The sequence below is a fragment of the Sciurus carolinensis genome, chromosome 19 (assembly GCF_902686445.1).
Source record: "Sciurus carolinensis chromosome 19, mSciCar1.2, whole genome shotgun sequence".
In the NCBI taxonomy this organism is placed as follows: domain Eukaryota; kingdom Metazoa; phylum Chordata; class Mammalia; order Rodentia; family Sciuridae; genus Sciurus; species Sciurus carolinensis.
The window spans coordinates 15,376,649-15,390,047 of NC_062231.1; the positions used below are offsets into that span (position 1 = coordinate 15,376,649).

The following is a 13,399-nucleotide window of genomic DNA, read 5'->3' on the forward strand; positions in this document are numbered from 1 at the left end:
TTTCTTTTTTTTGTGGGGCGGGGTACCAGGGATTGAACTCAGGGGCCCTCAACCACTGAGCCACATCCCCAGCCCTATTTTGTATTTTATTTAGAGACAGGGTCTCACTGAGTTGCTTAGTGCCTTGCCATTGCTGAGGCTGGCTTTGAACTCGGCTATCCTCCCATCTTAGCCTCCAGAGCCTCTGAGATTACAGGTGTGCACAACCATGCCCAGCTCATTTTTTGTTGTTGTTGTTGAAGAAAGGAGGAATGGTCAACCTGCAGATGCTGGGGTGCCTTTACAAAGTGCCTGCAGGGTGGCACAGAGCTGCCAGTCAGTCCAGGGCACCTGAATGTTGCTGTCCTCCCTTAACTCAGTGTACCTACGAAATAAAAAGGCACCTCAGTCTAAGACAATTGTCTCATTAAACTCTGACTCTAAGACCATCCAACAGAACAAGTACAGCCCTGCACCTAGCAGCCCTCTTCCCACCCACAGGGTGCTCCAGAACCTTTTCTCCATCTGGTCAGCTCTACATGTTCCAGCTGCCTCTCAGTTCACTCATACAAGTAACTCCCTCTGAATCCTAAATGTCTTAAAACTGCATTTCATTCTCCTTATTACTCACTCAGCAAACTCTCCTTGATTCCAGGTGGAAAATATGCCTGTTTCCCTCTCAAGGGCTTTGAGCTGTCTTTAAATGTACAGACACATCTTTTCTTCTTAGACTAGCTAAGAGTTTATTTGCCTGGATCCCCCACTCAAAGAACCAGTGCAGTTTTGTTCTCGCACTAATTCCTGCTTTTATTTTTATTAACTCTTGTCTTTAGGAGTTTTTATGGCAGTGCTAAGCAGCAAGTTGTATCTGGCACATGATACTCATGTGAATGAATAAATGTAGACTTAAATATTTAGGTCTGCAATATATGCACTGAAATTTCTGGCAAGATGTTACCAAGTAGTGAGGTTTCTTTTGATATTTATCTTTTTTTTTTCTTTTTTTTTTTTTGCACCGGGAATCGAACTCAGGGGTGTTTAACCACCAGAACACCCCCGTCCCTGGCCTTTTTATTTTGAGACAGGTCTCGCCAAGTTGCTGAGGCTGTCCTTGAACTTGCAATCCTCTTGCCTTAGCCTACTGAGTCGCTGGTAATACAGTATGCACTACCATGCCCAGCTGGATTTTATATTTCTTGAGCATCATTTACACACAAATAAAACTGTTTTAAGTAAAGAAGAAAATGTTGTTGTCACTTAACTTCCAATGGCAAACCTTCACACAACACACTTCCTAAACTATGTTGATTTTTCCTTCTACATGTCCCAAACTTTCTGAAACAAATGTTACTGCTACTTTAATAGATATAAGGCACAAAGTGTGGCCTATACCCACATTATTTCATTTGTCATTAGCCCCATTTACAGATGAAGCATGTTACTGAGATGAAATCACTGGCTCAAGGCCATAGAACAGGTAAGCAGGACAAGTGACTTCCAAACCATAGTAGGTGGTCATTGAGCCCAGGGTTTTAGCCACCATAGCCTAGACCCTCGTCTGTACTTCCCCTAACTGTGGCTCTTATTATACTATTACTGCTTATTTGTCTCTGTTATCCCCAGACCTAAGGGTAAGGACTTCATCTATCTAGTCTCTAGCAGGATTCTTGGAGCCTACTACACAGTAGCAGCTCGATGAACACTTGCTGACAATCACATGTTGGCTGTCCAGAGACCCTGAACCAGGCTTCTATTCCTAGACAATGAAGAGAGTGCAGGAGGGTCACTATGAAGACCAAACCACTTCCTGAATCCAGTTCTATCATTTTTAACTCAGTCTAGCTAGTATCATAGTAATATCAAAACCAAATGTAGGGGGCTTGCCTCGCATGTGTGAGGCACTAGGGTTGATCCTCAGCACCACATAAAATAAATACGTAAGATGAAGGTATTGTGTCCATCTACAACTAATAAGAAAAAAAAATTTAGAAAAATGTAAAGAAGGAAAAAATTTTATTTATTCCTCTCCAACAAATAGGCATCACCACTCAAAAATCACCTCAATACCTCTCTGAGGCCTTCCAAGGAGTGAAAAGTAAATCAAACTCCACTAACTCCTCTAGAGTGAAGGATGCTATATAGTGGCCCTGCTAGGCAAGGTGAGGATGAAAGAAAAAGGCAGAGCAGAGTCAGGAACCCCAGTTTTAAACCCCATTCCACTTACCACCTCAATAATCTTAAGCAGGGGCAAGTTGCCTCTCCAGGCTTCAACTTTCTATGCAGAATGGGGCAATACTGTCTTCCTGGGGGATGCAGCCTAATGTATGAGACCCTAACATCTACCAACCAAGTAGCCAGTCAACAAATATTAGTTTCCCTCTCTTTTTTTAAATGTTTTTTTTAGATGTTGATGGACCTTTTTATTTTATTTATTTATTTATATACGGTGCTGAGAATCAAACCCAGTGCCTCATACAGGTAGGTAAGTGCTCTACCACGGAGCCACAACCCCAGTCCTAGTTTCCCTCTCTCTCTCTCTCTCTCTCTTTTTTTTTTTTTGGTGATACTGGGGATTAAAACCCAGTGCTTTGTGCATGCAAGGCAAGCACTTTACCAACTGAGCTATATCCCCAGCCCGGTTCCCTCTCTTTTAAGAGTTAGATTGAATCAGCATTGAATTTGTTTCCTTCCAGGAAAAGCATTTCTGAGGTGACCAAGACCAAGTTCTTCTACCTATTGTTATTAAAGGGTGGTTTGATATCACCTGGGAGTTTGCCAGAAAGTCCCCACCTCAGATGTACTGAAATCAGATTCTGCATTATACCAAGATCCCCAGGGCGGAGAGCTGGGCTTAATAACAGAATGCCATCAGGATAGAGGTAAACAGCCAGCCAGCCCTGATGGGAGTGGAAAAAAAAGGAAGGGCGAGGCAAAAGTCCTTGTTGAGAAATTGCAGCCTCAAGGATCATAGAAGGTAAGTTTACCTAACTCTGGAAGGAGTTAGGAACAGATAAGAATCATAAATAAGGGGCCTTGGGCTGGGGTTGTAGCTCAGTGGTAGAGTGCTTGCCTTGCATGTTAGATCTTCAGCACCATATAAAAAAAAAAAAATAAAGGTGTTATGTCTATCTACAACAAAAAATATATATATAAAAAAATAAAATAAATAAGGGGCCTTAACAAAGCCCAGTTCTTTAGGTTGTAGATTCCTAGAGAGGATGGTGACTATACTTTCTATAATCTTCATAAAGAGGCCCTAATATATTCATTTTTTTAGGAACCCCGGCAGGACCTCATGAGTCAGGCACTCTTAGAGAAATCCCCACTGTAAGGATGAGGAAACTAAGGCTTAGTTCTTAAACAACTCTGAGCAGGCTGTTCCTCCGCTTATAAGCCTTTTCTGGTTCCCTGTGGTCCAGCAGTACTCAGGCTACAACATATAAGATACCTAGGGAGTTCTGAGAAGGTAACTTCTGGAAATTCTGATTCAGAAGATCCAGGAGTGGTCCTAGAGTCTGTAATCTTTTTTTTTTTTTTTTTTTTGACAGTACTAGGAATTGAACCCAGGGGCACTCTACCAGTGAGTGACAACCCCAGTTCTTTTTATTTTGAGGTAGGGTCTCACTAAGTTCTCCAGACTGGTTTCAAACTTGTGATTCTCCTACCTTAGCCTCTCAAGTCAATGGGATTACAGGTGTGTGCCTCTACACCCAGTTAGAATCTGTACTCTTAATGTGTACTCAGGGGACACTGCTACAAAACCATTAATACCCACACATGATCCATAAGTCCATGCTCTTGGTCTGATGATCAAGACCCTATATAATCTGGTCCCTAAGGGACTTCAAGGAAACCCTAGTCATTTTTCCAATGGCAGCAAAGACTCCCCTATAAACCCATAAGGTTTTCCCAGACACACACAAGACAGATTCACCATTCTCCCTGGCTGGCTTACAGAAGCACTTCTCAAGACTTAATGTGCATTTGAATCACTTGGACAGCTTGTTACGTTATGATTCTGGTTCAGTGGCCCTGGGGCCTAAGATTCTATACTTCTCCTAAGTTTGCAGGCAAACAGATGACCATATTTTGATTTAGAGAGGACCAGTTGCATTGTACACCATGATTCTGCTGTAGCACTCTGTATGGACACTTTGTCCATACAGAAATGGTAGTCAGCAGCTCCAGGGATTCTCTTAAGATCAATAGCAAGCAGGGAGGCTAGATGAAGAACCTCAAGAACAAAACTGGAACTTCAATGCTGTCATTAGTTATTTGTGTCAAGAAACTGTGACCATTTACTGACTGCCTATAGGCTACCTCCTGCACCAGGCTCTTTATGTTTCCTCTCCTATGAATTGTTTCCCCACAAAAAACACTCAAGCCTTGGTAGGGTCTCAATGGTAACTCTGATTTCTAATTCTTACAACAAACATGTCAGGCTTGTATTAGCACCATTTATCACTAGGGACTGCACTAGCAACTTTTCTAGAATTTTAATTAGTCCTTACAAGTCCTAATTAAGATGAGGCAGGGAATTATTGATGAGAAAACTGAGGACAAAGAAGTTAAATAACTTGCCTAGGTTTAGTTATGTAGCCAGCAAATGGGGCAGCCAGGATATAAACTCAACTATTCTTGCTCAAAACCTGAGGTTCTGGGCTGGGGAGATAGCTCAGCTGGTAGAGTGCTTGTCTCGCAAGCACAAGGCCCTGAGTTCAATCCCCAGTACCGAAAAAAAAAAAAAAAAAAAAACCTGAGGTTCTTAGGGGCTACACACAGCAAACACTCTCAAGTCTGTCTTAACACAGCATACCACCCACCCATACACTTGGAAAAGAAAAGAAAAAAAGAAGAAAAAAAAAAATGACACCAAGGTTGTTCAGAGAGGTGAAGTGTGATATCATGTCTCAGGACAATGAGCTCTAGGGAAGGAGTGAGAGAAATTCAGGGTCATGACTTCCAATCCCTCATTAAAAGCTATACCACCTTGCTAACTTAATTTATTGAACCCTAAAGTTATTCTTCGCTAGCCAAGAATAACTTGCCAGTTACTCCTAACATGGCAAGAAAACATGTCTGCTTGCCCAGCTACAACTCCCTGACCCTGGGGATGAGTTTCCAGGACCTCCGCAACAAGCATAGTATGGTCACATGATGCTCACGTGTCTTTCTCCTTCTCAGAACTCTCATACTCCAGGAACACGATGTGCCGGGGGTAGTGGCCACAGATATCCCCATTCACATTTGGAATCACGCTGAAACAGTAGTCTCGGCCAAACAGCTCCAGACATCTCTTCTCAATGCGCTCAACCTGCACAGAGGAAGAGACTTAAGCATGAAAATGATTCTGATGTTCTCAGGGTCAGATTTATGTGGTCCATAACTTGGAGAGGTCACTGAGAATACCGTATGCCTCTGTGATGATTATTATTATTATTCAGTGCTGGAAAGAGATATGATGCTGGCTCACAGGCCTTATGTTCATTAACCCATGTAGCACACTTCAGGAAGGACCCTGAACCCATTAACACTGCATGTGAAAACTGTGTGTGTTCAGCATTTGGAGGACAGGATCACAGTTTCCACTAGTTGCAAATGAAATGACAACCCATAAAATAAAGGAATCTTTCTCTAGGTTACAAAACCTGTCACTAACCCTTGGTGTCAGATTCTTCCCTCTTCTCCAGCTTCAGACTAGTACCTTGAAGCTCTAGTCATTGTAATCAGTAAGAACTTCAGACAGTATCTACTAACACATCATTTACTTACAAAATAGAAGGCACAGCTCCCCTTAAGGCTGTTCACTTTGTTCACAGTTCAAGAAAAGCCCATTGGGGGGGGGGGATCACATAAGTTCTATAACATCTCAAGAAGTTTACAAGTGATTAGAAGGCCTGAAGAGACACTAAGCCCAGATGCAGTGGAAGGTGTTAAGTTAATGCTAAGATGAGGAAGGGAAATCCCACGGGGGAAAAAAGAGAGGAACTGAGAACTTCTTTTGATACAGGAACAGAGAGGGAGTGTGGGTTGTCTTCCTGCTCTATAGAGGAAGGAAAGGGATGGGCCTAAGTCATGCTGCGACCTTATAAGGTGGCAACTCACGCAGTCCACGTCTTGGTTCCGTTCTGTCCCTTCATTCTGACCTCTGACCTGGAGGAATCCTCTCCCTATTTTTACTTAGATTTGCCGTTCTTGCCCTGAACCACCCCCACCCCCCAGGCACCAGAAGCAGGATAATAACATTCCTTAGTTCTCCTCTCTAACCTTTGCTCCTGGTCCCTCAGTTCCGACCCTTGACCTCCAAACCCCTAGTCTCAAACCAAAAAGACCGCCCGCCTTCCTCGGCTCATTCTGATCCTAGTTTCTCCTTTTTTCATTTTTAAGCCCGACCCTTTCTCTCCGGGTCCAGACTCTAGAGAAGTTCCCTCTCTCCCCTCTTCCTCAGCAGACAAGTCCCACTCCTACCTTCCTGTGCCCTCGGACCTCAGTCTTTCCTTTCTAACTTCCCAAGACAGGGGTCTGCTCCTGTTCTGCGCGCCTCGGGTCTCACCTTAGAGCCGCTCGTCCCGCTGCCGTCCTTGGCCCGGTACTGTGTCCGCGAGAACTCCTCTAGCAGCTCCCCGAGCCCCGGCTCCTGAGGCGGCGGACTACCTGAAGAGGCTGAGGACCCCGACGAGGGGGAGGCGGCAGCCCGAGCGCCGGCCATGGCCCAGCCCCGCGTCCCCTCAGTGCGCCTCAGCCCAGCCCATGGCACCTGGCGACACCGACTCCAGCTCTGGAACCTCACGAGCCTCCTCAGCCGCCGCCTTCCTCTCCCACTTCCGGCCCCGCCCCACCCTGCCGGATGTTTACTCCAGTCCTGGCCAATGAGAACTCGGCACTCGCGCCCTACCCACGACTGCCGGCCCACCCGTGACGCGGAGCGATCCAAGTGGTCTCGGGGAGGGGGCCGCAGCCACTCGCAGCGGCCCGGGCTCCACCCCACGGGGTTTCCCCTGGGGAAGCCGGGCTGAACCATCGAGACTGCGGCGGGAGGGGGTAGTGCGGGAACTAGTGGGAAGAAACAAGTGGAAAGCGGAGAAAAGTGGAATGAACCATTACAGGGAGAAGGGGAGGCTCCAAATTAGCGTCGGCAACCATAATAGCAGTAGTAACTAATATGAAAACAGCATTTCATAAAGCGCTTTTCTTCCACTGCTCTTCACAACGTTCCTATGAGTACAGTGCATTATATCGCCAACCATATTTTATGGAGGAAGAAATATTTTGTTGAAGAATCAAGACGGTGTGAAAAGCGCTGTATTCTTTTCTCTTTTTTTCTTTAATGGAATATTTCAAATATTCAGGAAAGGGGTGACTAGTATAATGGACCCTCATGTATCCACCACAGCGTTCAACAATAATTGGCAAATGCCAGTCCCTCCTGTTCGATGAATCCTTGCCGTTGTCAAGGGATTATTTATTTTATTTTTATTTTTATTTTATTTTATTTTTTTGGTGCTGAGGACTGAACCCAGGGGAGTTCTACTGCAATAGTGGTCTACTTTATACTTTAAATATAGTCCTTGCTGCTCTGCCAGTGCAACTTATTTTTTAAGTAGACATGTTTCTTTCTCTTCTGTCCCTGTTCCTCTCTGATCTCTCCCTCTCCCTAATCTCAGGGAAACAGGATTACCTTTCTTCCCCATCCTAGGCAGAGTAATCTGTCCCTGAGTACACACCCACCAGAGGAACCAAGTCATCCAGACTTTGGGGATGGCACCAGAAGGTCTCAGAAATGATTATCTCCCAAATTAAGGAGTAAATTACAACTCCAGAGACCATGTGGAATGTAGTCTTTGAATCACCTCTTTAAATGCCCCCTGTTCCTGCTAATGGCCAGACTCACAGCCTTTAGGATAGGAGTCCCCGGTGTTTCTCCTTTGCTAACAAAGCAATAAACTTTTTCCTTTTTCTCAAAACTGTTTCCTTGTTATTGGATTGGCATTGGGGACAAGGACTGAGCTTTAGACAACACTACCACTGAATTACATCTCCAGCTCTTTATATATTTACTTTAGAGACAGGGCCTCCCTAAATTTCTGAGCCTGGCCTTCCACTTGTGAGCCTCCTGCCTCAACCTCCCGAGTTGTTGGGATTACATGCAGTGGTCCTCTGTGCCTGGCTCTCTTGTTAAATGACAAACCAAGTGAAACAAAGATAATCTCCAAATGAATCAGTTTATTCCAAGACACACAAAAGCAGAATAAGCAAATAAGTAGAAGGAATATATGAAAATATAGGCAAAATAGATAAAAGAAAAGTACTCAAGCACAGAGCACTTGTAAGGGCCCAAATACTATCCATAGTGAAATTGTCCAAAACTGTCAGGGCGGCCAGTCCCTTCAAAGTGACACTTGGGGTTGGGATTGCCACCTGTTGTCAGCAATTAAGTAAAGGACTTGTTTTATTTACCTCAGGCAGGATGTTGAGCAAATGATGCTTTTGCAGAATGATTGTCCCCAGAGTGGAGTCTTAGTGAGCAGTATGAAGGAACTGGAATTTATAATTCCAGAAATTTTATTCACTCAACTCCCAGGTGTCAATTTTTGGAGGGAACGTTCCAGGAAATTGACTATTGCATATCAGCACACAGTTTTTCTGTGGTTATCAGTCAACCAATTATCAAGGGTAACTGTAAGCAGTCACTTGGCTCAAAGCTTGTGTTACAAGAGGAAGCTCAGTACAGAGTTAGTAATGTCAAAACATAGTCACATTAATCTTAATTAAAACACCAATTTTCTGAGACTCACATGAGGCATAAAAAGGCAGAACAAGTCACACCTGTCCACTGTCAGTCACTACCCATTCCCCAACTAGATAATCACTATCTTGACTTCTAATACTGTATATTAGTTGTGAGTGTTTTTGAACTTTAGTCAAATGGAATCATAATGTGTACTCTTTTGGGTTTACTACTTTCCTTCAACATGTTCTTAAGATTAGTCTATCTTTTGCACATAGTGATAGTTGTTCATTCTCCTTGTTATTCCATTGAATAAATACATGACAGTTTTTTTGTTTAATTGCTGATGGACATTTATATAGTTTATATGTTTGGGCTGTTAAAAACGGTTCTGTGGGGCTGGGGTGTGTGGCTCAGTGGTAGAGTATACACCTGATCCCCAGCACCACACACACACACACAAAAAAAAAACAGTGTACACCTGTCGTTCAAGAGACTCTAGGTTTGAGCCCCAGCATTGCAAAAAACAAATAAAATGAATGTAGCCAGGTACATGGCCCGCACCTGTAGTCCCAGCTACTTGGGAGGCAGGAGAACTTCTTGAGCCTAGGAGTTGGAGGGCAGCCTGGGTAACTTAGCATGAGCTTGTCTCAAAAAAAAAAAATAATAATGCTCTTATGAATTATTTTGTAGATATTTTTGCTAAGTCTATATAGACATTTCTCTTAGGTAGACATTTCTCTTATATAGACATTTCTACCAAGGAGTAGAAGTGATGGATTACATGGTCAGTGTGTACATAAGTTTATCAGAGTCTTCCCCAGAGGTTGTATGCATTTATATTCCCACATACTTGCCTCTTGCCACCGTGTGGTAATTTTCATTTTAGCAGTTCTGGTGAGAATGTAGTGGTTATCTTATTGGGCTTATAAAATACCAACTTCATTTATTTTTTTATTTATTTTTTATTATTGTATACAAATGGGATACATGTTGTTTCTCTATTTGTACATGGAGTCAAGGCATACCATTTGTGTAATCATAAATTTACATAGGGCAATGATGTTTGATTTGTTATTTTTCCCTTCCCCCCCGCCCTTCCCACCCCTCTTTTCCCTCTATACAGTCCTTCTTTCCTCCATTTTCATTTATTTTTAATTTTAGAGACCTCCTAGGCTCCCCAGGCACTGGGACTACAGACACACAGTACTGCACCCAGCCCCCCCAAAAAAAAAATCAGGTTTACTAAAGTACACAATACGTGTGATAAAATACACCCACTCTACTGGTACGTGTTGTGAAAAAGGTGTCGCCAAATTAGAAAATTGCCACCACAACCAGGAGATTGAATGTTTGTTATCACCTCCCAGAAAGTTCCTTTGAGTCTCCTTCCAGCCAACCCCTCTGATCCCCATCCCCAGGCAACCACTGATTTGCTTTCTGTCCCCAGACTCTCCTATAAATGGAATCATACAATGTGTACTCTTCTGCATCTGGCTTCTCTCAGCATAGTTAATTTTGGTTTTAATTTGCATGTCTCTGATTAATGAAGCTGATCACCTTTTCCACATTTACTGCTGATTTGAATATATTCTTTTTAGTAGCACTTTGTTAACATCTTTTGCTCAATTTTCTACTTGGGTTATCCGTATTTTTCTTATGGACTTGTAGAAGACATTTGGATATTCTGGTTATGGTTTGTGAAATATGTACATAGTAAACACCATCTCTCATTCTCTGCCTTGCCTTTTCACTAATGAGCCTTTTGGTAATGAAAATATGCCCCCCTCCCCTGCTCCCATACTGGGCAAAGACCCCAGGGGCTATACATCTGAGCTATATCCTCAGCTTGTTTTATTTGTTTGTTTATTTTCAGACAGTCTTGCTGAATTGCTGAGGCTGGCCTTGAACTTGTGATCCTTCTGCCTTGACCTCCCAAGTAGGTGGGATTACACTGCCTGACTGAGAACTCTTTTTTTTAAGAGTTCTCTTTTTTTTAAGGAGGGAGTGACAGTAGCAAGAAAGGTTGTCCACAAGCCTAAGCACCAGAGTTGACACCCATCCAAAGTCAGGTGCATTGATGCACACCTGTCATCCCAGCTACTCAGGCGCTGAGGCAGGACAATCACACGTTGGACGCCAGCCTCAGCACCTTAGCAAACCTCTGTCTCAAAATTAAAAATAAAAAGAACTGAGGATATAACTCAGTGGTAAAATGCCCCTGGGTTCAATTCCCAGTATTGTAATCATCATCATCATCGATATAAATATAAATTTAAAAATTTTAGAATCCAAACAAGATCTCAATTTCACATTGGATATGTCTCTTAACTCTCTTTGGGTAAAATGCCACACAGACATCATGTTAGAAACTGATGCCAAAAGGAACAACTTTCTAGAATCTAACAATATCGTGGAAGGTTTGAAGAAGACTAGATTGGCCAGTTTGCCTTGTGACTTGGACATTCCAATGGACTTGTAAAATTCATGACCACACTGGTTTTTGTCAGTTTCTAACCACTGGATTTACCTCAGTCTTGCTTATTTCCACCAAAGAATGCTGAAGTTCATTACTCACTTCTTTTCTTTCTTCCTTCTTTTCCTTTCTCTTCCCTTCCTTTCCCTTCCCTTCCCTAAGCTATTTATTTGACCTTCTGAGAAATCAGGATTAGCAGGATAATAGCTAAATTTCTCTTCCCTTCCCTTTCCTTCCCCACTAAGACACATCCCAAGCCCAGGCTGGCCTTTAAGTTTGTGGTCCTCAGCCTCCTGAGTCACTGGGATTATGGGTATGCACCACTGAGCCTGGGTAGTTTTGTTTTTGAAAGAAAAAAATTACATCATGGGCTTATCATGTTAAGTAAAAATTATAGGAGGCCCCAAGAGACCAAATTAGAAATCAAAACAGAGAGTTGGGGATATAGCTTAGTGGTAGAGCACTTAACCAGCATGCACAAGATCCTGGGTTCAATTCCTAGTACTGAGGGGAAAAAAAGAAAAAGAAAATGAAGTCACTCATGCTAAAGTCATCCTACTGAAACTAAGCTATTTATTTGACCTTCTGAGAAATCAGGATTAGCAGGATAACAGTCAAATTTCCCAAATAGGCCTGCTACAATTGTCAAAAAGACGTTTCCTCTGCCTTAATCCTTACACAAAAGAAGTATTAATCTGATATTAACCCAAAAGTTATTTTTCTATGATTCCGTCTCTACAATTCTGAAATTGATCAATCTGCATTGATTTGGGAGACCAAGGCAGGAGGATTGCAAGTTCGAGGCCAGCCTTGCCAACTTAGTGAGGCCCTAAGCAACTTGGTGAGACCTTGTCTTGAAATAAAACAAAAATACTGGGAATGTAATGCAGTGACAAAGTGCCCCTGGGTTCAATTCCTGCAACCAAAAAAAAAAAAAAAAATTGCAAAATGTTCTGCAGTTACCACGTGCAAGTCTTGTGAATACAGCACTAATCTGTGAGAACTTCGGGAACCATGAAGTGCAATATGGAGAACGGCATGATATCATCCACCTGGCACAACTGGGAAACAAATGCTTCATTGTGCAAGGGTCTGTCCCATTTGTGCCATCCGAGGGAAGGGATTTGACAAATTAATTGGTTTGTCTTTTTTCTTTTCCAAGCAATCTGCCACTCAATAGTGTCTTGCTATGAGCAGGGGAAGGACCTACTGAAAATCACTTGAATGTAATCGTATTTTCTTTAGGGATGTGGAAGAGCATCTCCCTGGGGCCTAAATGGGTTTAGTCATACATGGACATTTATAGGGTTATGGGTTGAATGGTGCTAACACAGAGTAGTCAGATCCCAAAAGACAGGAGTGACTTTACAAAAATTTCATGCATATGTTTGTGATATATGAAACCCTCTAGAGCTTGCACCAGGATGAAGGGGCTGCTTTCTGGAAGGAAGGAGGACTCAAATCTAGTGTAGAGGAACAGCAGCGATGAGGCCACAACCTCAGAGCTGAGGCACAAGGAGACGGAAGAAGCAGAAATAATTGCTCCTGGGAAACTCTCAAAGACCAGCAGATAACACCTGATGATTTGTATATAGTTTGTGCTCCATATCATTGTATTTTGCCTTCCAAACACAAAATCACTTTATAACAGTCACTTTATAAAAGAGTTTTTTTGTTTTTTGTTTTTTGTTTTTTTTTTTTGCTTATGAGTCTGGTCTAAGGTCAAGGGGCCTGCATCTGATGATGGCCTTCTTGCTGGAACAGTTCCAAGGTGGCTCAGGGTATTCCCATGTCACATGGCAAGAAAGAGGAAGTTGTATGCGTGTGTGTGTGTGTGTGTGTGTGTGTGTGTGTGTGTGTGTCTTTCCTGGTTCTTTTTCTCCTCGTCTTTTGGTACTAAGGACTTAGCCCAGAGGCGCTTTACCACTTAGCCATTTCCCCAGTTCTTTTTATTTTGAGACAGGGTCTCACTATGTTTCTGACGCTGGTCTTGAACTCGTGATCCTCCAGCCTCAGCCTCCTGAGTCACTGGGATTACAGATCTGCACCACTCCACCTGGTTTCCTTCTCCTTCTTTTTTTTTTTTTAATTTTTTGTAGCTGTGGATAGACAACATGCCTTTATTTTACTTGTTTATTTTGATGCGGTGCTAAGGATCGAACCCAGTGCCTCATAAGTGCTAGTTAGACAGTCACTCTGCCACTGAGTTACTGCCC

At 42.9% G+C, this 13,399-nt stretch overlaps 1 protein-coding gene across 3 annotated transcripts in view; it reads right to left on the reverse strand.

Moving 5' to 3' along the window:
- Positions 1-6,806, reverse strand: part of Mtmr14 (myotubularin related protein 14) — a 46,674-nt gene extending 39,868 nt beyond the window's left edge. For all 3 annotated transcript variants that reach the window (XM_047534689.1, XM_047534690.1, XM_047534688.1), the window contains exons 1-2: positions 6,533-6,806; positions 5,145-5,293 (exon numbers count right to left, since the gene is read on the reverse strand). In XM_047534689.1, coding sequence (XP_047390645.1) covers positions 5,145-5,293; positions 6,533-6,688 — 305 coding nt within the window. In that variant the 5' untranslated portion in view covers positions 6,689-6,806. The remainder of the gene's footprint in view (positions 1-5,144; positions 5,294-6,532) is intronic.
- Positions 6,807-13,399: the final 6,593 nt, after the last annotated feature.